Raw genomic sequence first — 27345 nt, 5'->3', positions numbered from 1 at the left:
GTATGGTGCAGCACGCGATAACACTCTCCATTTGATGTCGTAATCGATGTTATTGTCTTTTAATGACCAAGCGTATTTACTGAGCTCTGTTGCGTTTCTCAATGATTGGTTGCGTAGCAATGCTGTGTGGTTTCTGTACCGGGTTTTAAATTCATTTCCTGTTAGTCCCACATATGTTTCACACTTGTTGTTGTCTTGCCGTCTGATATTAGCTTGGTAAACCAGGGCCGATTGTAAACAATTTCCGTCTAAGGGGCATTCAGATTTCTTACGGCAGTTACATAATCTGTTGATCTCGGTACTGGGTGTATTGGTGTTGGCCGCTGTAAGCTGTTGTTTGTTTTGATTGCAGATTATTTGCTTCACGTTATTCGTACAACTGTAGCTCAATTTGATGGTGTTACGGCTGAAAATTTTGTTTGTTTCCCTATATATATATATATATATATATATATATATATATATATATATATATTATCAGAGGTACATTACTTGGGGTTTGCAACTACGGTGACATGATACCAAGATCCCGTTTCAATCTTGCTCTCGCATAAGCGTTCCAACTCAGAAAAATGCGAATGCACATGCCAAAAGTAACTAGGATACTGGGATGTCAAGTTGGATCAAAATAGCTGCTCACGATATAACAGATTACGATAACTATATTTTCTGTACATTTTCGATGTATTACATTTTTTCATTATGAATGTGGTAATACATGTTTTATTGTTTTATTACAAACTGCCTATGTCATGTCAGAAGGTCATAGCATCAGTCTCGCTATCTACGAGATGAGACTTGAATGGGATCTTGGCATGATGTCACCACACAGTACTATGCACGTTGAAAACCCCAAGTAATGTACCTCTGATATTATATATAATATATCATGGTGTATCATCATCTCATGATGATGTATAAAAAAAAAAAAAATGTTTTCAGGTATATACATTTATAATTTATTTTCTGGATCCAAAGAACAAACTTGGTAAAACATATTTAGCAATTTTATAATACTGTAGAATACATTTCACTTGGAATTTATTTTCGCTATTTTCGCTGAAGGAATGATTCCGTGAAAATAAAATCCAGCGAATATACATTTTTTTCCTATATTTTACATTAATCTCATCAAAAATCGGTGAAAATAAATTCCACGCAAAACGCCCAAAAAACCTTTTCAGCAAAAATTAATTCCAGCAAAAATAAAGTATTCCACAGTAAATGAGATACAGTGTGCATATGCTCAATGCAACCACTACATTACCATATCAACTCCTGTCAAATTGTATTGTATTGTATAATTCAGTCATACAAAACAACCAGACACAAAGAAAATGTGTTAATTAGTTGTGGACAGTCATATAAGAATATATTTGAATAAAGATTTTAGAATATATACTTGTGTCAAATTATGTCAATGACCGCACTTTGTAAATATTGAAACGGTCGTCAACAACCAAGAACATAACATTTACAGTCACCAAGAATTTATTACCATTATAATTTTGGAATAAAAAATAATTAACGTGAAACAAAAAGCGGTAAAATGTTAATGGCGACAAATTGAATTGACCTCAATATCATCGTTGTCACTCACGGATTGACGCGAGAGTAGCAACATGGCAACAACGCAACACATTAAACAAAACTGTTTTCGATAATAAATTACGAAAATACAATTACAGTACAAATAAGAAATTCATCATTCCATTCGATCAAAATAAGAAAATAATTGCGAGATAATTATCTATTGCAAATGTCTGAAATCACCGATATATGATGACATTTATAAATTTGTTTTTTTGTCATCATTTGACGGTACCACCATCTTCATCTTCAAATCTCATACACATTCATGTCAAGTAAATATAATTTTAACCTTACCCTTTCCAATATAGAGACGGTTTTCAGATTATTACTCGATTATCCTTTAAAACATTAACGACATCAGCTATTTGAAACGGTTGAAAATGATCTGCATAAAATCACATCCTTCGTGAAATAATAACCATATCTCCTATACACATTTTGCATTGCCTCCATGAGTTAATGAGCCTCGTTACGAGACCACGGTATACGTGAGAATATACCATTTTATCCAGGGGGCATGTTTTTTGTGTATAATTGTCTACAAAGATACATTTTTCTTATAATAACATTTTCCGTCGTGAAATAAGTTTATATAATTTCGTTATAATAATAAAGTAAACTATGGTCGAGTATTGGATGTAGTGGGTCACATCCCTGTCCCATGTAGAGAGATGTTAAAGCGGACAAATGGAACGTTCCGTCTGAACTTTTGTCCGGAAACGCTTCGGAATAGTCGGAATGACTCGGTAAACCCATGTCTCGCGAATTCTCGCGCGATGCCTAATTTGTTTTGGTTGACGACGTGACGTCACCGATACCTGTACCTCATACAGCGCAGCGTTCAGAATATCACCTGTGGCAGATGTTCACACGTATCATAGCTTCCTGTTTCGGAGGTTTACAATTTCCAGTCAAACATAGCAACAATGGCACTCGTGAAAACAGGTGACAAAACTGTAGCCACCGCGACATGGAGTACTCGAGACAAACGGAGAACAAGGCATAAATGTAAGTTGGTTTCCCGAATATGTTCGAAATCCGCCAAGTCGTCGTTCACATTGTTGACAAGAGGTTTGATGACGACAGAATTGACGATCTCCACTACGAATGCTAAAACCCATAGCTAGCTGCGATTTATCCCCGTTATTTATCTTTAATCGGGGACAGTCCCAGTAACGGGCGTGATCGTGTACAGTGTAAACAAACGTGTATTTTTATGGGGGGGGGGGGGGTAATTATTCAGGAATAGGGCGGTAGATATTTTATTTGGCACTAATATGTATGTAATGTAAGTTATCTATCGTCAAAAATACAACGCATAATAAATAGAATCAATATAGTGTTTGCCACTTATTTTTATATTTTCATGAACAAACTTTTCTATAGTACATTGTAATAAAGCTATATAAACAATTTGTTTTTAGAGATTGTTTTTTTGTACACAAGGATTTCTCTCTCGGAAACCTCTCTAAGAATTTGGACAAGTCTACAGCAGGGCCTGTTATGATTAATGACCTTAAGTGAGTGTGTGGGCGGGGCTAGAGAGCATCCTGGAAATCTTTTTTTTTTTCTGATTCTAGTTTTGTGATGTTTAAATCACCCTACTCACCCTAGAATAGATTGTAGAATATTCACAAATTACATGATGGATATATTTACGAATATTCGCCTTGGTCTGACTGTAAGCAGTAATGTGTACATTTTGTGAATCATGTGTATACTGGAAATTTGAAATGCAATTAAAAAGTTTTACTTGTAAATAAAACTGTAAAAGTGAATTTAAGTCTGTCATAGTTGCAATGTATTATTTATAAAATTACTCCCACTTCATGACTAAGTGATATCTAATAATTTGATAACAATATACCCACTAGTATAATTTTTTATTCATTTATAATAATATTATTTATAACTGTTATTCAAAATATTTTTTACATGTATAACTTTTTTATTTTCAACATAAAAAAAAAGATAAAGTATTTTATTTATTCCTATCAGTATGTGTGCATCAGACAGTAATCTTTTTTACTGGTTTCTATAAAAAAATTATTGATCGCACAATTTATTTGGCCCAGGGTTTGCGCAAGTATCTCGGCAAGACGAGTCCCACTTCAAAAATTTTAAGAAATAGAAATTTTATCTTGGATAACCTTAGTAGAGATTGGACCCCCAGCTTGCCTGAAAAACTGGGTCCTCTTCAATAATTGGAGTCGGGGAAGCAAAATATGGGGTTAACGCAATCCCTGTAAAAATAAAGCCAAAGCTAATACATTAAGCCATTAAAATATTACTTATTTTAATCATAGAAACACCTTTGTAATTTGCATAAGTACACTACTGATAGAGTAATTACAGTACAATTGCCATAAATTTAGAGTGGACATAATTTCTTTTTTAATTTTGGAACTTTACAAAAGAATCATGTAGTTACTAGTATCAAAACATCCATGGTGTCATTACCAATTTTCATTACCTAATGCTGTTCTAAAGCCTTACACCTACATTATATATCATTTCACACTTATCGACATGCATTTGTTTCAAGTTCTGATTCAAAATGGCTAACTCATTTTTTAATTTTATATAATTTTATTGTTTTCCTACAGTGCCGGGAGATGTAGAAATGCCGGTAGTGAACTATGACTATATTAACATATTAAATAATATTGAGGGACTCAAAGACAAGTAAGTTACTAATCACATGGTTCTGCAAACGTGATGTAAATATATAGAAAATTTAAAGAAATGAACCAGTTTGAAGTTTAATCTCTGAAAAAAAATTTGGGCTGATACATATTATATTTGTACTTATTGGCGTACGTGTAGTTGTTTGAATCAATAGCCACTTTTACTAGAAAAATTCAACTTATTAATGTTTATCAAATTGTAAATTTGTTGTTATTACTTTTTCTTCTGTTAGAGATAACCCAGAGACAAGTAAAGAAGCTCATGAGAAATTCATGCAGAACTATCGAAAAATGTTTGTACAAGCAAATAGTTTATGCCTGGAACCAAGGGATAAAAATGAATCTGAATCTCGTAGAAGTACATCAGCTATGTCAACAGGTTAGTACATGTACAATTATCTTAGGCTGAGAAAAAAAAGAGTTTCTAGTAAATTTTGTTTTTCAAAATTGTCATTAAATAATTTTGATTTGTTATATTTAATCCAATGTCTTCAAGGTCATATTCAAATCAATATGCTAATATACTTGATTCATAAAAAGTCATTGTAATGACAGTCCTTTTCATCATTGACATTTGAAGCCACCTTTGAAACTATACAAAATGCTGGTAAAATACAAGTAACCTAATTTGTTATTTTTGCACAATGATACATCTGGACAGATGTGTGTAATGTGTGCCAATCTTGCTAACCGAGTACAGTCCTGTGGGACAACAGCCAAGCAAATTTATTTAAAACTAGTGGCCCATTTGTTTTGAGTTTTCTGGTTTCTAAGTGGTACATGCCAGAGTTGCTTCTGTAATAAGTAATGGATTTTTGATCAGTCATTCGTAAAAATTACCTAATCTAAATTTAAAACCCATTATATAGTTTGCTTTCATGGTATACATATGGTCATTATGTCATTTTACAACATAATTTTTTTTCTTTTATGTGTTGTCTTAAGTTGTTAGGCAAGATGCAAATCATAGGTGTGTTTGCTAATTAAGTTGAATTGTCTAGTTAGACATCAAAATGTTTTCTTTGATTATCATTCCATTTGCTGTATTATTTCTGTGCAGCAATAGCTTTGATGTTTAGTTTAGATTATTCGTATTCCTATTATATCATATTTGACCTATGACGTTATTACCGCGATCAGTGTTTGGTTTAGAACCGACCTATCACAACTTGAGTTTCGGGTCATATGATACTTGAGAACCTTGTGGTTTCACCATTATTATTATTTTTTTGTTGTTGCTGATGTTGATCGTTTCTATAGTTCAATAAATGTCAATCCTGACATGAAAGTTTCCAACCTATAGTATAGAGTGGCTATACTCTGAGCCAAATCACAGCCACATAAGTGTTAAGTTTATCCTGGAAATTGCTCTGATTCAGGACCTAAAATAAAGACAACTATGCAGCTACCTAATAATATTATTCCCACGTATTTCTATAATTTATAATATGGATACTGTGAAATTAAATTTCTCTATTTTTGTAGGTCATGTTAGCCACTTTGTTGGGGCCACTTCAAAGAAGACTTTTGTGCCTGCAGAAAAGCCTGCAGAAATGAGCCACAACATCAAAGATCACTTAGCCAAACTACACAAAGAAAGGGAAGAAGCTGACCCAACTGTCATTCAAGCCAATAGAATTAGAGATCTTAGGAGAATACTTAGAAAACTGTAAGTTCATCTGTTTTTCTCTCCTTTGAATAATTAATTGCTCCACTGTAAAATAGGTGTATGGTTACAGCATAGAGTGGATAGCAACAACAGTCAGAAATCTGCTGAATTTATTTGGGTTGTCATATAAATTCAAACATGTGCTACTTGAAGACGACTGCCCTGGAAAAAAATACCTAAAAATTGGCACAATGTGGCACAGGCATTTTGGTGGGGAAAATGATGGTGCATACAGGATTGAAAACTGTACTGTAAATATATGCGAAAATACAATTGCAATAAATTAGTTTAATCGCCAGATTATATGATAATTTATAGTGTCACATGCTGTCACCACGTAATTGATCACTATTGGTCCTATAAATGGTTAAAGATGGGATAAACATGATAATACATCATTTGTAATATTTATGTTACAGACCATTTGAAAGGACAGCAGCTGAGAATGACACTGTATTCAACCATTTAAAATCATTTCCTGAAATCAGTGAACAGTTATTAGACAAAGAACTGAAGGAATTGTCAACAGTTACACAATTGGAAATCTGGAAAGATGAAGAATACACAGGTAGTGTAGGAATAGAATAAATAAATACATATGTGGATTCATGTTCATAGTACATGTGTAGACTAGATGTAGTATATGACCGCAAGACTTACCAGTGTGCATGCACATTTCCATGGTATCAGCCAATCAGTGAGAGGACATAAGATTCACTATGCCATTGTGTTCTCTGAATGACTTGAGTTTAGGCTATGCTCATGTGGAGCTTTGACCTAAAAAAGTAGTACAATCACTGTAAACGTTTTTAATTTGGCAATTTATCCAAGACTGGATATTTCTGTGGGGTTATCCCTACCTTGGTATAAGTCCACCCCTTATTTAATATAGACATTTAGCAAGTTCTGGAGATTCCTGGTTATATGACCAGGATGGTTTACTGGGTGTCAACAATGGGTTTAATCTTAAAAATAAAGATATTGATTATCAAAATATGCAGGTATAAAGTGTTTGATTGCATGAAAATCATAGTATTACTGGTAGTTGGTACAGTAGTTCTCTTTTTGGAGTGTGTGGTAGCTCGGAAGAGGGCTGTTTAGTTCCTGCAATTACATGAAAAAACTTGATTGTCTACCTTTATTATTTATCAATTACATGAAAAACTGTAAATTGCTCTTTGTAATTACTCATGATGAACCCAATGTGCAATACTACCCGGTAATCAATATGTTTTTGAGATTGGAAGCAAGTAGCTTCTGAAACACCAAGAATGTGATCATCAAGTCATAAAATCTGGTTCTTGTGAGGTCAGAGGGTGTTTGCCAAATTCAGGAGAAAAACATCATGGCAGATCAAGAGTCTGCATATGATCAAAAACATTCCACAATGAAGATTATAAAGATCTATCTTTGATCGTTTTCCCACAGACCGGTCACCCTAATAATTTTTACACCATAAATTCAGATGGTATGTAAATGTTATTGTAATAAAATGTGTGTGTTTATTGTGAAAGTGTTGTGGAAATCAAAGACGACGATTTTGTTTTCCCAGAAGACATAATATTCTCCTTATCCGACACAATGAATGAAAATAATTATAAATAATTTTAGAGGAGGTAACATGGTTACAAGGTTGAATAAAAAAAATCTTTTCTAAGGTGGCCCACCCACTTACTATCCAAATTTTACATGTCAAGGCCCCGGGCCTAGTTTATATAGGCAAGTACAAGAAACTAGGTAGGTTTCTATGAATCTGTGATTGAAATAATCTTGTATATATAATTTGGTGTAATGTATTGAAATATACATTTGTTTCTTCCAATAGTGTTTGGAAATCAAGGCCTTTATGGTATTCTACGAGGCAGTGTTGTTCCACAGACAAGACCATGGTTGAGAACTAAAGATGATAAACATGGTAGTATATTCCGATCACCAACGCCTATACTAACTACTACATCTAACACAAAAGATATGAAGATACCAGAGGTATGCATTCACCAGTATTGAGTCTTACGTTCTACTATTACTATGCTAAGTCTGTTGCATCACACACCATACTAATGTTTCAAGTAGCTTATTACTGGTATATGATACCATTATTTTGCCTCTTTCAGTTAATTGTTGGTGACTGTTTTGGTACACTGCAGAGGATAGAAGGAAGAGAACCAAACAGCAGGTAAATATTATTAAAAAACTGCAAGGGGCAGTGCGTTTTTATTTCAGTTTTTGACTCCCATGTGCGAAGCACATAATGGGAGTCTTTGCAGTTAGTGTGTCTGTGTGTGTGTGTGTGTGTGTATGTGGGTATGTGTGTCCGACTGTTCCACTGCTATCTCAAGAACAATACATCGGTTTTTGATGAAACTTGGTGCATAGATGCTCTGGGCCAATGCGCAGATTTGATTAGTTTTTGGTAAAAATCCGTGCATATTAATTACCTAATTTGCATGATAATTAGCTGATTTTTAGCTGTTCCATGATTGTTCCACTGATATCTAAACAACCACTCATTGGATTTTGATGAAACTTTGTACATACATGCTCTGAACTAATGCTAGATTTTGATTAGTTTTTGGTAATAATCCGTGGATACTAATTACCTAATTTGCATAATGATTAGTCAATTTTCGGTTTTTCCACTGATATCTCAAGTACTAATCATCACATTTCAATGAAACTTGGTACATAGATGTCCTATGACACTGCACAGGCCTGATAGTTTTTATGGTAATATCAGTACATATTAATTATCTAATTTGCATAATTAATTAATTTTCAGCATTTGATATAAGTACTAATCATCACATTTCAATGAAACTTGGTACATAGATGTCCTATGACACTGCACAGACCTGATAGTTTTTATGGTAATATCAGTACATATTAATTACCTAATTTGCATAATTAATTAATTTTCAGCATTTGATACAAGTACTGAGCATTACATTTCAATGAAACTTGGTACTTACATACTCAAGGACTATGCAGAGATTGATTGTTTCCGATAAATATTTGTGCATATTAATCACCCAATTTACATAATTTTCAGCTTTTCCACGGGTATCTCAAGTACTAATCGTCACATTTCAATGAAACTTGGTACATAGATCCTTCAGGACTATGCAGAGACCTGATTAGTTTTAGGGCAAATAATTGTGCATATTAATTAACTAATTTGCATAATTAATTCTCAGCTTTTCTACTGATATCTAAAGTACATACTAATCATCACATTTCAATGAATCTAGAACTATGCAGACCCAATTAGTTTCCGGTAAATATTTGTGCATATTAATCACCTAATTTGCATAATTAACCAACTTTCACACTGATATCTCAGGTATTAAACATCACATATCAATGAATGTACATGGATGCTGTAGGACAATAGACAGACCTGGATAATTGTGGGTTAAAATCTGTACATATTAATTACCTAATTTGCATAATTAACCAATTTTAAGCTTTCACACTGATATCTAAAGTACTAATTATTACATTTCAATGAAACTTAGTACAAAGATGCTCTAGGACAATGTACAAACCTAATTAGTTTGGGGTAAAACTCTGTTCATATTAATTCCCTAATAAGCATAATAATTCATAATTTTTTGGTTCTAATCACATTTCAATTAAACTTGGAACCATAGATTTTATGTTACATTGCGCAGACCTCATTAGTTTTACACTCAAATCTGTTCATATTAATTTTCTGATTTGCATCATTAGTTTTCAGCTAAGTAATTTCGAATTATATTTAATGTGTCTCCAATACTCTCAGCACATGGGAGTTCTTTCTAAGCTTTCTTTGATTTGAATATCAATGTACTCACCAGACGACTGTTTTGCCACACTTGACCTTTCAAAAAATCCGAGGTTTATGTGTAAATTAGCTAAAATGGTTTAAAGTTTTGTGGGAAGAATGCCAGGTTTCAACTTTTTAGCTCCGCTATAGACTTTTTCCAGCAGACCTTATCATACGAGCGATTGTCAGTTGCCTTCCGCATCAACTTTTTACTTTTACGGCTTCTTCTTGAAAACTACAAGCCTGATTGCTTTGATACCAGAGGCTGCTTGTTCGATATTCATTTCATTGATTTCATTGACTTACTGGCTATGTAAAATAGTCCTGCTTAGCAAAATTTTAGCATGAAGACCTATGCATTGTTTTTGTAGGGTTTTAACTGTGATTACAAAGCAAGTTCCCTGTGAATTTTTAAAGATATCATGCAGTGATTACAAAAGGGTAACTGAGGTAAGTTGTCAGTTTCACATTCTGAATTTTGGCAAACACCAGCTGGCTTTGAAATGGCGGTCAACATTTTCAAATACCAGTGTAAATTGGCTTTATTTTTGGGACTTTTCAACATTGCAATGATGCATATTTGATTTTAAAAATTAAACAAATCACTTCATTTAATTGGCTTGTCCATGTATATATAGTATAGGATACAAGGATCAGATCATTCAACTTAAATTAACAGCATGGATAACTTCAACACTTGCGAATTCTAAATATGGAATGATTACACACATAAGCGTCCTCTAATAATAATAAACAAACATGGCTGCTCCCAGGATTTGACCCCAAACAAAGAAGTTCGCTAAATATGTTCTAACATTTTTGGATTTCAGCATTTCCATGTATTCCTGGGAGGAAAGGATGTATAATAATAAAGTTATTATGAGGATACTGCAAAGTATGCACGAAGACAGTACAGCGGGAGTAGCGACTGACGCACAGCGGAGGTCAATGCGACCATGTACTGTCTGAGTGCATACTTTGCAGTATCCTCGTAATAACCTCATACTATTACACCTGCTTCTGAATTGTGTCTTGAGTAACTTTCATACCCCCCCCCCCCCATATTCTAATTAGTTGTTATATATGGTCTGTATGCATAGATAATCTGCCCATCTATGCATATACAGGGCAAACCATGTGTTTATATATTTGGTACTTTATTATTGTCTATGGGGTGTTTAATTATCATCTTTTGTTTTCAGCAAATCCACATAAGAGAAACTTCCGAAAAAGTTGATCTCATCCAAGCTTGTCCGTCCTATAACCTGTGGCCCAGGCAGTCTCTTCAAAAATTAGCCAACCTCATTGAATGGTTAAAATTTCAAGCAAACATAGGCAAGTTGTGACAAGTATTGTTTACATAGATTAGAAAATATCCCAAACACTGTCAAAGTTTTATGTTATACCTTATTGTAAATCCTGTGTTGATTTCAGTACTCGTCAGTGAAGGTTACAAATCTCCATTTATTGGTTTCATCAAATCTGGTGAATGTCATGTATTGAGACAAGTAGAAGTGATGGAAAAACTTGCTAATGGGCAAGAGGTATGTATGAATAGAGTGCATGTTTTGTAAGTCACCAACCATTGTATTGTATTGTACAGACAAATTATATTTTATGCAACACAGCAGACAATTATAGTTTATATAATGAAGAGCAACATATGCACACTCTGTGCCACATAGTTTCAACCACCAATGTACATTGTATCACTTCATTCTATAGGTTAAAAGAAAGAAGCAAGTAGTTATGGGCAGAATGAAGAAGTCTCAGTCTTTTGGTGAAATAAGTGTTTTACAGAATGAAGCAATTACTTGTTCAATTGTCACAGCTTCAAATATTGAAATTGGTGTGATCACCCCTGATAGGATAATAGGTAAAAGTTTTCATATAATTTGTTGAATCTAGAAAAAATGCTTTTAGTGCTCTCCTAGGGCATGGTGGATGGTTTGCATAATGTACATAAATTGTACATTTACATAAATAACCTTCATCCAACACAATTTGTGTCTTTACAGAGCTTGATGATACAACACGTTCCCTATTAGTACAGTCCAATGAACCAACATTTGGGAAATTGACCAACCAAGATATCCACGATGAATATGTGGATCAGGAACTAAAACGAGAGTGGAACCAGTTCAAACATGGCGTGGTCATAGATGTCATCAATTCAAAGGGTATCAGACCTGGATATGGAAAATGGAACAAATAATGTGTGAAACAATTAGATATTACTTGATTAACTAAATGACTAATCTGTTGATAGATACAACTAAGGCAATAACATTACTTTGTATAAAATGTTTAATTACATTATACATGTACATATTCAATAATTAATTATTGAATGGTTATACACTTGCCTAGGTCATTTATGTTTGATGGATGTTACATGAGACTATAGCAACAATGGTAACTGGAAAGAAATTGAGCGAGCACCCTGCCCCACAAATTGTGCCAAAACTTACTTACAGGATTATAAATGTGATGGTAAAAAAAAACATGCTGCTGCTGCTGTGCAAATTCATCTTGCAATACTAGTCACTTTCAGTTGCTCAGCAGAACCCATATTCTTGTGTATCAATGTTGGTTTTGAATGTACACATACATTGCTACTATATTCATATGTATATATGTATTATTTGATATTCTTAAAATAAAAAAGAAGAAAAAGTAAATTTCATTTGTAAAATTGTCTATGAGTATACAGTGTATGTGGCAATACACACAGGTAACACAATGGTAAGCAGATATACAATCCATGCAAGAATATAAATTATCAAACCTTTTCTTTTACCACATTGCTGAAAGCATAGTATTTGTGTGACTGAGGGGTCAAGTTGGTACAACATTACCTCCAAAATAACGAAGATGGTTCATTCAAAAAGTAATCATAATTTGCCATGTAGAGAACAGTTTTAGTGCTGATCTGTTATATATATATATTATGCTCCCTACTGTCCCACATTTGAATTATTTAACTCTCCAATCCTCATCTTCATCAATGCTTTGTTTCAGCTCGGTCAATGCCCAACGTTTGTTGTCTATTTCTTCCTGCAGTTCTCCATATTGCTGTACAAGATTTTCAAATCCCATTCCCAGCGACTCGTATGCTTCAATGGCTTGGGTTAATCGACACAAGTCTTTTTCACATTGATGAAATGCATGGCTTAAGTGATGTCTGCAACATTCAAAGAATTGAGATTGTTTTGCTCTATTAGTATTCTCGGGTACGGACATCCAGGCATTTTCACAAGGTAAAACACATGCCGAAAACTGTACTTTGGGCTAGTTGTTGAGATTCCTGAACATTGTTAGAAGATTTACCCCTACATGTGTAACAAATATAAATTTGGTTGTTCAGGATTACCTCAAAGTTCAGTTTGTGCTGTTTTCTCTCAACTTTAGTTGTTTTGGCCTGCCCTGAGACCATAGAAATATGTGGTGCATGTCCAAGCCACATAAAATGTTGTGTGACGTACATGTAGCTCCTTCCCCGAGAATAGGATACAAACAAAACGGTGGAAATACATTTCACACACCCCAATCATCATTACTGTCTTTGCTTGGGTTATTCATTGGCAGTGCTTTATAATTTGACACACTTCATATGCAACACTACAATCACAAACTGTCACACCCTCCCATACAGACACATTTATAGAAGAAACTTACTTGATTTGTTTGAGGGCTGCTACTGTCTTCTGTGGGTAGGTTTCACACAAAAGATCAGCTTCCACGCACCTGTTAAATAACGTGATATCGTTCCATATTTATGAAGTATTCAGGTATGGTAACAATTATATAAGATTATTTCAAGAAATGTACACTGATAGGGAAATATGCTAAAGTAACAATATTGCAAAATGTATTTGTGACTGGCCTTCCATTCACGCAAATGAAAAAAACTTACTTTATTTTGAGACATGTTGCTCGACATCTTTCACTTAACCAGTCAGTGGTTCCTATGTCTTCCTGTGCCTTGGATGTCAATCTGTGCTGCTTTACAACAGTGGACAATAAACCAGACCATTCTACTAATGCCTGTACAAAAACAAAACCTTCAGTTACTATAATCCTATTTTACTAGATCACTGTTGATATAGTTTCCATGTGATGAATTAATTAAACAAATAAAATACAAATGAAGTGTTTTTCTTAAAGATGGTTAAGCAGGTAAATGTTACACAAGTCCCATGTTGTGACCTGGTTCCCCACGAATCCCCCTATGCTGCTACCTGGTTTCACCACGAGTCCCCCTATGCCGCTACCTGGTTTCACCACGAGTCCCCCTATACTGCTACCTGGTTTCACCATGAGTCCCCCTATGCTGCTACCTGGTTTCACCACGAGTCCCCCTATACTGCTACCTGGTTCCCCACGAATCCCCCTATGCTGCTACCTGGTTTCACCACGAGTCCCCCTATACTGCTACCTGGTTTCACCACGAGTCCCCCTATGCTGCTACCTGGTTTCACCACGAGTCCCCCTATGCTGCTACCTGGTTTCACCACGAGTCCCCCTATACTGCTACCTGGTTCCCCACGAATCCCCCTATGCTGCTACCTGGTTTCACCACGAGTCCCCCTATACTGCTACATGGTTTCACCACGGGTCCCCCTATGCTGCTACCTGGTTTCACCACGAGTCCCCCTATGCTGCTACCTGGTTTCACCACGAGTCCCCCTATGCTGCTACCTGGTTTCACGAGTCCCCCTATACTGCTACCTGGTTTCACCATGAGTCCCCCTATGCTGCTACCTGGTTTCACGAGTCCCCCTATGCTGCTACCTGGTTTCACCACGAGTCCCCCTATGCTGCTACCTGGTTTCACCACGAGTCCCCCTATACTGCTACCTGGTTTCACCATGAGTCCCCCTATGCTGCTACCTGGTTTCACCACGAGTCCCCCTATACTGCTACCTGGTTCCCCACGAATCCCCCTATGCTGCTACCTGGTTTCACCACGAGTCCCCCTATACTGCTACCTGGTTTCACCACGAGTCCCCCTATGCTGCTACCTGGTTTCACCACGAGTCCCCCTATGCTGCTACCTGGTTTCACCACGAGTCCCCCTATGCTGCTACCTGGTTTCACCACGAGTCCCCCTATGCTGCTACCTGGTTTCACCACGAGTCCCCCTATACTGCTACCTGGTTTCACCATGAGTCCCCCTATGCTGCTACCTGGTTTCACGAGTCCCCCTATGCTGCTACCTGGTTTCACCACGAGTCCCCCTATGCTGCTACCTGGTTTCACGAGTCCCCCTATACTGCTACCTGGTTTCACCATGAGTCCCCCTATGCTGCTACCTGGTTTCACGAGTCCCCCTATGCTGCTACCTGGTTTCACCACGAGTCCCCCTATGCTGCTACCTGGTTTCACCACGAGTCCCCCTATGCTGCTACCTGGTTTCACCACGAGTCCCCCTATGCTTCTACCTGGTTTCACCATGAGTCCCCTATGCTGCTACCTGGTTTCACCACGAGTCCCCCTATGCTGCTACCTGGTTTCACCACGAGTCCCCCTATGCTGCTACCTGGTTTCACCACGAGTCCCCTTATACTGCTACCTCATTTCCCCACAAAGCCCCCCCCCCTATTGCCCATATGTTGTTACCTGGTTTCTTACAAGTCCCCCTGTGTTGCTACCTGGCTTCCCCCACAAGTCCCCCTATGTTACTACCTGGTTTCCCTCACAAGTCCCACGCTTTACATGCAAATTTGATTAATCTGAGATAACTACTGTACTCAACCGACATAATCCCAGTGATTTAACATTAATTTTGATTTGTAAGAGGTGAGTGCCTTGTTTTCAAAAGTCAATTTTCATTCAAACATATGACATTATTCTGCAAATTCCTGACATCAATTAAAAAAAGGAATCTTAGACATCAATTAAAAAAAGGAACCTTAGACATCAATTAAAAAAAGGAACCTTAGACATCAATTAAAAAAAGGAACCTTAGACATCAATTAAAAAAAGGAACCTTAGACATCAATTAAAAAAAGGAACCTTAGACATCAATTAAAAAAGGAACCTTAGACATCAATTAAAAAAAGGAACCTTAGACATCAATTAAAAAAAGGAACCTTAGACATCAATTAAAAAAAGGAACCTTAGACATCAATTAAAAAAAGGAACCTTAGACATCAATTAAAAAAAAGGAACCTTAGACATCAATTAAAAAAAGGAACCTTAGACATCAATTAAAAATAGGAACCTTAGACATCAATTAAAAAAAGGAACCTTAGACATCAATTAAAAAAAAGGAACCTTAGACAGCAATTAAAAAAAGGAACCTTAGACATCAATTAAAAAAAGGAACCTTAGACATCAATTAAAAAAAAGAACCTTAGACATCAATTAAAAAAAAGAACCTTAGACATCAATTAAAAAAAAGAACCTTAGACATCAATTAAAAAAAGGAACCTTAGACATCAATTAAAAAAAGGAACCTTAGACAGCAATTAAAAAAAGGAACCTTAGACATCAATTAAAAAAAGGAACCTTAGACATCAATTAAAAAAAAGAACCTTAGACATCAATTAAAAAAAAGAACCTTAGACATCAATTAAAAAAAGGAACCTTAGACATCAATTAAAAAAAGGAACCTTAGACATCAATTAAAAAAAGGAACCTTAGACATCAATTAAAAAAAGGAACCTTAGACATCAATTAAAAAAAAGAACCTTAGACATCAATTAAAAAAAGGAACCTTAGACATCAATTAAAAAAAGGAACCTTAGACATCAATTAAAAAAAGGAACCTTAGACATCAATTAAAAAAAAGGAACCTTAGACATCAATTAAAAAAAGGAACCTTAGACATCAATTAAAAATAGGAACCTTAGACATCAATTAAAAAAAGGAACCTTAGACATCAATTAAAAAAGGAACCTTAGACAGCAATTAAAAAAAGGAACCTTAGACATCAATTAAAAAAAGGAACCTTAGACATCAATTAAAAAAAGGAACCTTAGACATCAATTAAAAAAAAGGAACCTTAGACATCAATTAAAAAAAAGGAACCTTAGACATCAATTAAAAAAAGGAACCTTAGACATCAATTAAAAAAAGGAACCTTAGACATCAATTAAAAAAAGGAACCTTAGACATCAATTAAAAAAAAGGAACCTTACACATCAATTAAAAAGAGGAACCTTAGACATCAATTAAAAAAAGGAACCTTACACATCAATTAAAAAAAGGAACCTTAGACATCAATTAAAAAAAGGAACCTTAGACATCAATTAAAAAAAAGGAACCTTAGACATCAATTAAAAAAAAGGAACCTTAGACATCAATTAAAAAAAAGGAACCTTAGACATCAATTAAAAATCAAAGAAAGCTTAGAAAGAACTCCCATGTGCTGAGAGTATTGGAGACACATTAAATATAATTCGAAATTACTTAGCTGAAAACTAATTATGCAAATCAGAAAATTAATATGACCAGATTTGAGTGTAAAACTAATGAGGTCTGCGCAATGTAACAGAAAATCTATGTCTCCAAGTTTAATTGAAATGTGATTAGAACCAAAAAATTATGAATTATTATGCTTATTAGGGAATTAATATGAACAGATTTTTACCCCAAACTAATTAGGTTTGTACATTGTCCTAGAGCATCTTTATACTAAGTTTCATTGAAATGGAATAATTAGTACCGTGAAAACTCCAAAATTTCGACCGCTCTAAAAATTCGATCGCCTATTTATTTGCCGGTTTCTGTGTTTTATTTACCTACAAATTTTCGACTCCACTAAACATTGCCGACTCATTCTTATTCGAAAATTGCGACCAGTTTTAGTTTTCCCCCAAACGAAAAAAAAAACGATGTGAGCGTTCAAACGGGACCTTCCTCGAAGGCATGAATCCGGGTTTCTGATTGACTGAGAGATTTTTATTTTATTGGTAACGAAAATATATTCTAAATAAACGAAGTTTCAAATAAAAACGAACACAAAAATCTTGGCATGCTGCGTTTCTGAATTGTTGATTATTACTGTACTCAGTAGTGATTATAATAATGTACACAAAATAAATTTGTTGAATGGTTATGAAATACAAATAAAAGTCAACTTAGTTTCATCGTAAGCGAATGATTCCGGTCTCGTATAAACGTTTGATGCTGTAGGATATCCGCCATGTTCTCTTAGGTCAAATAGGTCAAATCGCTAATTAACCAATCAAAAAGCTGGATGATGCCAACGTGTTCAAATTACCATAGCTTATTTAAATATGTTAATGTTATTGAACGCAATGCGGAAGAGATTGGTGTTGTAGTACGATATTTTGGCTTGGATTTTGATGCGAAAACGGCATGATTTTTTTTAAATAAAAAAATTAGTTGTTTTTAAAAAATAAACTGGTCATCTGAAGAATAATTTAACATTGTTCACAGTGATAACAGCTCATTCTCGAAAGGAAGCTTACCCGCTCACGCTAGTCACGATAAAAATCATACACGTGTACTCTTGAATAGACAAACGTCAATGACTACGGTAAAACTTAGACTCTATTTTAGCCGGCAGGATTGATTGAAATGTCCGAAAAATGACGCCAAAATACACCTTAAAAGTCCCATTTTATTTTCTTAAATCCCATTTTATTTTTTAATCCAAGGGCGAATTTACGGCAGAATTTGGTCCCTCAAATAAGGGACACGTGAGCTTTGATTCTAACCGGATACATTGCACTGGGTCGGGGAGATAGTTTGCTAAACTTCCATGCATCTTTTGTCCAATGGGTACCTGTACTTCGAACATTCGCAAGTTTTTCTAGGTAGTGCGAGACAGCTTTGTCTTTTGACCTATTAGTTTTGTGCTGACCTCTTCTCCGCGTCTTGATGTTTTGTTTTGCTTGTCATAATACTCACTGATTGATGACTTTGTTTAGATTTTGAGTTACAACTCGGCCACGACCTTTGCTTTTACCGTGAAACATGAGGAAGTTTACGTCAATTGACGGACATTGCATTTTTTAAAAACTAATGAAGCACACTGTCTATCATCCCCATTTTTTCATTTGCTGATTTCTATTCTGAAAAATTCGACCGTCCGAAAATGCACCTTAATTTTGACTATAAAAACACGTCACATATCGAACACAAATTATTTAAAACCGGTCGAAATTTTGGAGTTTTTACGGTACTTTAGATATCAGTGTGAAAGCTTAAAATTGGTTAATTATGCAAATTAGGTAATTAATATGTACAGATTTTAACCCACAATTATTCAGGTCTGTCTATTTAAATAATTTGTGTTCGATATGTGACAGCATCCATGTACATTCATTGATATGTGATGTATAGTACCTGAGATATCAGTGTGAAAGTTGGTTAATTATGCAAATTAGGTGATTAATATGCACAAATATTTACCGGAAACTAATTGGGTCTGCATAATTCTAGATTCATTGAAATGTGATGATTAGTACTTTAGATATCAGTAGAAAAGCTGAAAATTAATTATGCAAATTAGGTAATTAATATGCACAATTATTTACCCTAAAACTAATCAGGTCTCTGCATAGTCCTAAAGGATCTATGTACCAAGTTTCATTGAAATGCGATGATTAGTACTTGAGATACCTGTGGAAAAGCTGAAAATTAACTAATTATGCAAATTAGGTGATTAATATGCACAAATATTTATCGAAAACAATCAATCTCTGCATAGTCCTTGAGTATGTAAGTACCAAGTTTCATTGAAATGTAATGCTAACTACTTATATCAAATGCTGAAAATTAATTAATTATGCAAATTAGATAATTAATATGTACTGATATTACCATAAAAACTATCAGGTCTGTGCAGTGTCGTATGACATCTATGTACCAAGTTTCATTGAAATGTGATGATTAGTACTTGAGATATCAGTGGAAAAACCGAAAATTGACTAATCATTATGCAAATTAGGTAATTAGTATCCACGGATTATTACCAAAAACTAATCAAAACCTAGCATTAGTTCAGAGCATCTATGTACCAAGTTTCATCAAAATCCAATGCGTGGTTGTTTAGATATCAGTGGAACAGTCATGGAACCACTAAAAAATAGCTAATTATCATGCAAATTAGGTAATTAATATGCACGGATTTTTACCAAAAATTAATCAAATCTGCGCATATGTTCAGAGCATCTATGTACCAAGTTTCATCAAAATCCAATGAGTGGTTCTTTAGATATCAGTGGAACAGTCATAGAACAGCTAAAAATTAGCTAATTATCATGCAAATTAGGTAATTAACGAGCATGGATTTTTACCAAAACCTAATCAAATCTGCGCATTGGCCCAGAGCATCTATGCACCAAGTTTCATCAAAAACCGATGTATGGTTCTTGAGATAGCAGTGGAACAGTCGGACACACATACACACACACACACACACACACACATACACACATACACACATACACACATACACACATACACACACACATACAGACACACTAACTGCAAAGACTCCCATTTTGTGCTTCGCACATGGGAGTCAAAAAGGAACCTTAGACATCAATTAAAAAAAGGAACCTTAGACATCAATTAAAAAAAGGAACCTTAGACATCAATTAAAAAAAGGAACCTTAGACATCAATTAAAAAAGGAACCTTAGACATCAATTAAAAAAAGGAACCTTAGACATCAATTAAAAAAAGGAACCTTAGACATCAATTAAAAAAAGGAACCTTAGACATCAATTAAAAAAAGGAACCTTAGACATCAATTAAAAAAAGGAACCTTAGACATCAACTAAAAAAAGGAACCTTAGACATCAACTAAAAAAAGGAACCTTAGACATCAATTAAAAAAAGGAACCTTAGACATCAATTAAAAAAAGGAACCTTAGACATCAACTAAAAAAAGGAACCTTAGACATCAATTAAAAAAAGGAACCTTAGACATCAATTAAAAAAAGGAACCTTAGACGTCAATTAAAAAAAGGAACCTTAGACACAATAATCAAAATAGTAACAAAACATACCTGATAATATTGCCAGAATTTTTTGTCTCTTTTCGCTTTATCATATCTGAGTTGTTTTCTGTCTTCTTTTAAAATATGGCATTCCCTTTCTAGTATAGATGGAAGCTGTGCTGCTTTAGCAAAAGCTAAATCACTGTGTTCTACATAAAACAATGATTAAAAACGAATATCAGCATAAGGGTTAAGTTCAATGTTCGATGATGTAAATTTAAAATTACCATATACCGGTAATCTCTTGAATAGCTGTCACTCTAATTTAGGCGTCAGGGAAGAGTGAAAGGCCTCAATTTCATTCTAAAATAGGCGTCAAAAAATGGTGACAAATTACAGTCAATCAAAAGAACTGTTTACATGATAACAAAAATATACTCAGTATATTTAATGTAATATGCATTTATTTTTTTAATTTTGTTGGTAATGAAAAGTACATTCTAAAAGAAGTTTCAAATAAAAAAAAACTTGAATGCATTGCTGATTAGAAAATGATCACAGTATGGTAGCGCAATTCAGTCATGCTGCACTTCACAGGTAAATAACTTACTTGTTTTTGAAATATTGCAATTGTTGATCAGTACTCAGTAGTGATTATAACAATGTTCAAAAAAATAAATTCAAGAATATGAAATTGAAGTCATTCAACTTACAAGTAGTTTCATTGTGAGCGAATGATTTTGGTCATATGTGAATGCCCGATGTGATACGATTAGCGCCATGTTTTTTCCATAGACAAATTGACCTGAAACTGTGTTCTTTGACTGATAGTCGCTAATTAACCAATCAAAATCCAGGATGGTGCCATTGTGTTTGAATTACCATGAATTACTTCATGGTGAACACAACACTGAAGAGATTTACCGATGTTGTAGTGTTTGCTTTGATTTTGAATGGAAAATGGCATGATTATTTTTAAATCAAGAAATTAGTTGTTTTTTAAAAATAAACTGAGCATTGAAAAAGAATTTTACTCTTTTTATTCAACAGATTAACATTCAACGTAAAACATTTTTGTCAGGCGTTTTAAGGTCTTGTACTCCTAATAAATATGCAGACTTGAAAAGCAGGGATATTATACACATAAAGCCAAACATAGTAGCGCTTAAACGCATCACACCACCAGAGGCTCAGATTCTAGCATTAGGGCACACTCAATATACACAATGCCATCTGTTTATCATCTACGTATTTGATTTGGGTAATACCTGTACCTGTATCTTTCTGTGGTTGGTGATACGCAGCCACTGTCTCACATTTGTTTCGCAATCGGTCTTCTATCTTGGGAATTAATTGTTGCTGTATTGATTGTAAATCCTACAGAAAGCAAATGTGGATATTCATTAAAATTGATAAACGCTGTTATGATATTTTGAAAATGCATGGAGGGGAAATGATGGCGAAAAAGACAGTACCGGTACTACCTTTTGATTGAACACTGCAATATACCAAAAAATAATTTCAAATATGAACAAGGTGGCGAAAAACACAGATCACGGCAAAGTATTACAGAGTTCACAGACTATACTATAGGGTGGCTCTAACTCATTTCAATCCCTGACTTTTGAATTATCGGGTTTCGCAAGAACACAGTTACAGGGCATATTAATTAATAAAGTACCCGGATGACAGTGCTGTTTGGCATCTAGAGTGGGGTAGAATTAATACAACATCATATGCAAGAAAAAAAATCTGGCAAAATATCCCTGATTTCCAAGCATTACTTTCCATACATTCCCTCCTAGCTAAAAATCAATCTTTCAGGATGAAGAGGACTGCATTGATCCAGCGAACTGATGACCAGAAGCCCAACAATAATTCCAGAACTTGTTCTTCACGTTTTGTAGGAGGCAATAGATCGACTCAAATCTTTACTAACTGAAAAACCTCATGGCAGCTGCTTTTCAAACTCTTCTCTGACCTACCGATAGTCCCACTCAAATAGAACACAAACATCTGTCGCTGTCGTTTGAAGTACCGGTATCCTTTTCAAAATGCCAGACAAATTTATTATAATGAGCAGTAGTTTTCTTGAACTACTGTAGAATACTTTATTTTTGCTGGGATTAATTTTCACTGAAAACACTTTTGAAACATTTTGTATGGAATTTATTTTCACTGATTTTTGACAAGTTGAATGTAAAACATAGGAAAAAATGTATATTCGCTGGATTTTATTTTCACTGAATTATCCCCTCAGCGAAAATAGCGAAAATTAATTCAAAGTGAAAATAAAGTATTATACAGTAGTTGAATGAGGTGATACAATCATGGCTAATCGCAATTTTAATATTATCAGTATTAAATGCAAAACTTGTCATTCCGCCATTCACAAGGAAATGTAACTCAAGAAAAGAAAAACGGCTTAACGAAAAGGAAGTACTAGAGGATAGAAAATCGCTTGGCTCAGAATTCATATTGAGGGCGATAGAGCAGAAAACAAACTTTCAGATGTTTGTCCACATTTTACTATTGTCTATGAAATCAGTTACCAACCAAATAGTTATCGTTATACTGGTAATTAATAATGGTAGGGTAACAGTATGAAAGCACTTACTCAATATTTCATGATCGCCAGGCTCCAAGCACAAACATTTAGATCATCAACAAGTTATACAAGTTCAATAAGCTTTCTCTTTTGTGCACTACTGCAAGGTATGCAACTTTCTTTGAACGAAAATTATTCATGATGTTTTGCGTCGATGCTCATTCAAAAACAACCTGACTCAGTGTGCCCACATGTGTTCAATCCTTGATATTGTTATGCAAATGAGCAGCCATTAGGAAATTAAATAACTGCTTACCTTTCTATGAGGATTTGACTTCTGAATGTCCTCAGATGTTAAACCTAATAACGTTGCACTTGAGTCTTCTGTCGAGGAAAGATTACAGTCCAAATAATCTTCAGCTTCAGCACATGATAAACAATGCTTAACTGCCTCATAAAACTGTAAAATCAAATGTAATATCTAGAATTATATTATACCAATATATTGATGGTGTTAATCTGTTGATTTGATTGGTCCAAACACAAAATTTGCAATATACTAGTATAATATAATACTGTAAAATGACTAATTTTCACTGGGTTTAAATTTCACTGATTTACCACTTCAGGCATATTCAGTTGGTTTTAAATTCACGGTTTTATCATTTAAATAATGTGTTCTATGCTAAATTTTACATATTATCTGGGTTTTAATTTAGCACATTTTCCAGTCATCGAAATAAGCAAAATTAAAACCCAGTGAATAATTAACCCCTTTACAGTAGCAATAACCCCTCGCTGAAATTGGGTATATCACTTGATATTCCAGTTTCTAAGTGTTCGATTTTCGCTCTCTAGGATAGATTGTATTTTTCTGCGACATTTAATATTTCTGGTTTAGTGGGTTCAATGTCAGGGCATCTGATAATATAATCCTGAGCATAAGCCCATGTTGTATGATCTTTTGGCTTGGATTTTGATGGGAAAGCGGCATGATTTGTTTTTAAATAAAAAAAATAAACTGAGCATTTGAAGAATAATTTAACATTGTTTACAGTGATAACAGCTCATTGTCGAAACGAAGTTTACCCATTCACGCTAGTCGCAATAAACATCATACTCTTAAATAGACGTCAATGTCTACGGTGAAACTTTTAGGCATCAGAAAAGATTAAAATAACACCTTAAAAAACTGCCAAAAAATGCCCTGGGCAATTTCTTGGTCCCATTTTATTTTTTTTAAACTCCAAACTGTCGTTTAACGGCACAGGTCGAATTTATGGCAGAATACCTACACAACTTCCGTAAAGTACTTTTCACTTGGAATTAATTTTCGCTGAAGGAATGTTTCAGTGAAAATAAAATCCAGCAAATCCATCAAAAATCAATGAAAATAAATTCCATACAAAACGCTAAAAAGTGTTTTCAGCAAAAATTAATTCCAGCTAAAATAAAGTATTTTACAGTATACCGGGTAGTAATTGGACGCATGCAAACACAATTCTTTACCTGTTTAGTCTTTGTACTGGCAGAATTATCCAGACAATTTATCTCATAGTCTATTATGAATTCTTGTAATTCTAAGTGTAAGATATGTAACTGTAGAAATACAAGTTTCTCTTGTTTCAGGTTATCTTGTGCCTGATGGGAGAAATAAAAAGGGAATACGTTTCATGATACTTAGTATGGAACATGTGCGTAGCATTGTAGTTACAAATTTTCATTACAAAGTGCAATAGTTGCCCCACTAATTTCATTTCAGTTTCTGCAGCATTATTCTATTAACACTTGGCCATCTGAAAGCCTCCATGCATAAGCAAATTGAATGTCGACAGGAATAAGTTAATACTGCAGAGTTGAATATTTAATTTTTATTTCTCACTTTAGTAGTTTTATCATTCTCAGTCGTGTTGTATTTTGTATTTTAGTTTTACACCACACAGCAACACCCTTTCTGTGCCAGTGTAGTGTCAATAAAATACAAAAGACTAATAGAGCAAATTACATTATTATTGCTGTTTGAGACAGTAATGCTAGAAGATAATTTATTTTTCAAAATAAATTTTGTTTTTCTTTCTCATACTCTTTGCATCTAATCAATGCTCTTCATCATCCAATCCATTTGTATTACAAAAGTCAAATAATCCTCTAAACTACATTTCATTTTTCCAGTGTACTGAAAATATATTTTTTACTTTTATATGAAGATTTATTAATTTTGATGATGCTATTGGATCATGAGAATCTATTAGTTCATGGTAGTTTGCATCATTAAGAATACTTTTTTATAGATTTCATTTTCATGTACCACTTGCTTTTCATGCTTCTGTAAACCAAGAATGTCTAATATAAGAGTGTGTTACTGGAGTTGGATATTCTGTTCATACATTTAATTGCCTGTTTTTGAATCAATGAATTGAATATCTACCCAATTCACTCTAAATAACCATTTTAGGTGCATTTTTTGAGGTTTTCAGAATGTGAGGTGTACATCTGCGATGGAGGAATCAATTGAGCTTTCATCACTCCATACGTCACAGCCGAGGACAATGATTGGTTGAATGAGTTTGTCAAAGAGTGACGATTGTAGCTGAATACTAATTTTTTATTTGAGCCTATTTTAACAAGAACAATGAACATTGCTATAAGGCTTTTTTTCTTCAGTAATTTTAGACTTCTGTTGAATTTTCATTTGGAGTTATAATGAGGCAAAGATAGTTAAACTGTTTTACGGTACTAATTTCTTCACCTTTGTAGAAAAAAATGTTGTTATTTAAGAAGTTTTTTGATTTATTGAAAAGTATAATTTTATCACAACTGTCAACATCAAAACTATCTGGTAGGTCGTTTAATGAATAAGTTGAATAGAGTTGCCTTGTTTGACACCGGGTGTTGATAGAAAATCAGTTGTTAATCCAATGTTAGTTTTATACATGCTATACATGTTCATAATTATATTGAACATTTTCCCTGTGACATTGTGTAATACTTTATTAGATGCATAAAATCCTTAGGAAAGGATAAAAAGGGTCTTACAAAAAAAAATTTAAAAAACTATAATCTAAAATGAAAAAAAAATATAAAAAAAATAAAAAAACAAATATGAATAAACAATGAAGACAATTTGCAACCAATGGTGAATACAGAATATAGAAAGAACACAAATTGTAACCTAATACACTGATAGTTGTTGCTGTTTTGTTCCATAGCTGTTTTTTAAGAAGACAGCTAAGGCTGGTGCTAGAGTACGGTTTCCTATAATTAATACGAATTTATCTTGACTATGTTCTTTATCAAAATTTGGAACTTTATTTTGTGCAGTCAGGAATAATTTGTCCCTATGATGACTGTAAGCTGGACATTTCATTACAAAATGTTGCTCATCCTCATATTTTGGCTGCACATTGTCTATTAGAAGTTATATGAATAACAGTTTCTTACCCGCTTCAGATCTTTTTCCACTTCAACACTGACACCAGTGTCTGTTAATTTATGTGAAAGTGCAGTCAGTAACTTAGTGAACTCCTGGTTGTTTTCAACATCGTATGAAGTCACATGAAGTGGTAAACTCATATTCACTAGTAACAGAGGACAAATTAGAAGGTGAAACTAAAGTCTCCAAACATTTCTTTTACTACAAGCAAGTTCGACTTAGGCATACATTTGCACCTGGCTATGCAGGTGGACAATATGCAAATAAGTACTTAGGAAAACAGGTGTGAGAGAAATGTGTATCCATGGAAACCATACAGACAGATACAGTAAGTAAATAAATAAATACCACAATAAAATAGAAAAGTACACAGTATCATAACTTATTTCTCATAAAGGTCGCGCACAAAAATTTCTATAAAGGTCGGTATTATTGTTTTTTAACGCGCAATTGTAAATATATATAGTTCGAATGCATATCGTCACAGGACATACATACCTCTATCGGCAACATCTTGAAGATCCTTCACTTTAATTTTTGACGACGCCATGTTAAAATTTGCCGCGATATCCCGTCGTGCACCGGGGTAAATTATCCTCTTTCTGGGTATGTGTTTTCATGCTTTTTTGTTCTGTCCGTTTGCGCTTTATTAAATATATAATTAGTAATTATTTTGCTTGATAAGATAC

General features: G+C 34.3%; 3 protein-coding genes across 3 annotated transcripts in view; 1 reads left to right on the top strand and 2 right to left on the bottom strand.

Moving 5' to 3' along the window:
• The window catches only part of LOC100378354 (uncharacterized), an 88024-nt gene extending 85979 nt beyond the window's left edge, over positions 1-2045 (bottom strand). The window contains exon 1 of the mRNA XM_085500550.1: positions 1888-2045. The gene's annotated coding sequence lies outside the window, so the exon portion shown is untranslated. The remainder of the gene's footprint in view (positions 1-1887) is intronic.
• A 357-nt stretch (positions 2046-2402) lies between these two features.
• On the top strand, positions 2403-12435 carry LOC100378053 (cyclic nucleotide-binding domain-containing protein 1-like). The gene is made up of 12 exons (XM_006812083.3): positions 2403-2601; positions 4200-4278; positions 4514-4659; positions 5766-5949; positions 6369-6517; positions 7775-7935; positions 8064-8125; positions 10126-10204; positions 10957-11089; positions 11189-11298; positions 11480-11630; positions 11773-12435. The coding sequence occupies exons 1-12, from the start codon at positions 2520-2522 to the stop codon at positions 11967-11969; spliced, it is 1533 nt and encodes a 510-aa protein (XP_006812146.2). The 5' UTR covers positions 2403-2519; the 3' UTR covers positions 11970-12435.
• LOC102803208 (HAUS augmin-like complex subunit 4) lies at positions 12044-27235 on the bottom strand. Its single transcript, XM_085500549.1, has 9 exons — positions 27155-27235; positions 26665-26801; positions 24733-24864; positions 23540-23683; positions 21950-22052; positions 20745-20884; positions 13671-13801; positions 13433-13501; positions 12044-12938 (listed from the first exon to the last, which is right to left on the bottom strand). The coding sequence occupies exons 1-9, from the start codon at positions 27204-27206 to the stop codon at positions 12731-12733; spliced, it is 1116 nt and encodes a 371-aa protein (XP_085356675.1). The 5' UTR covers positions 27207-27235; the 3' UTR covers positions 12044-12730.
• Between the last annotated feature and the right edge of the window lie 110 nt (positions 27236-27345).

This window comes from Saccoglossus kowalevskii, chromosome 6 (assembly GCF_978046115.1).
Source record: "Saccoglossus kowalevskii chromosome 6, keSacKowa6.1, whole genome shotgun sequence".
NCBI lineage: Eukaryota > Metazoa > Hemichordata > Enteropneusta > Harrimaniidae > Saccoglossus > Saccoglossus kowalevskii.
Note: the sequence above shows the minus strand (reverse complement) of the source record. Positions and strands in the feature narration are given on the sequence as shown.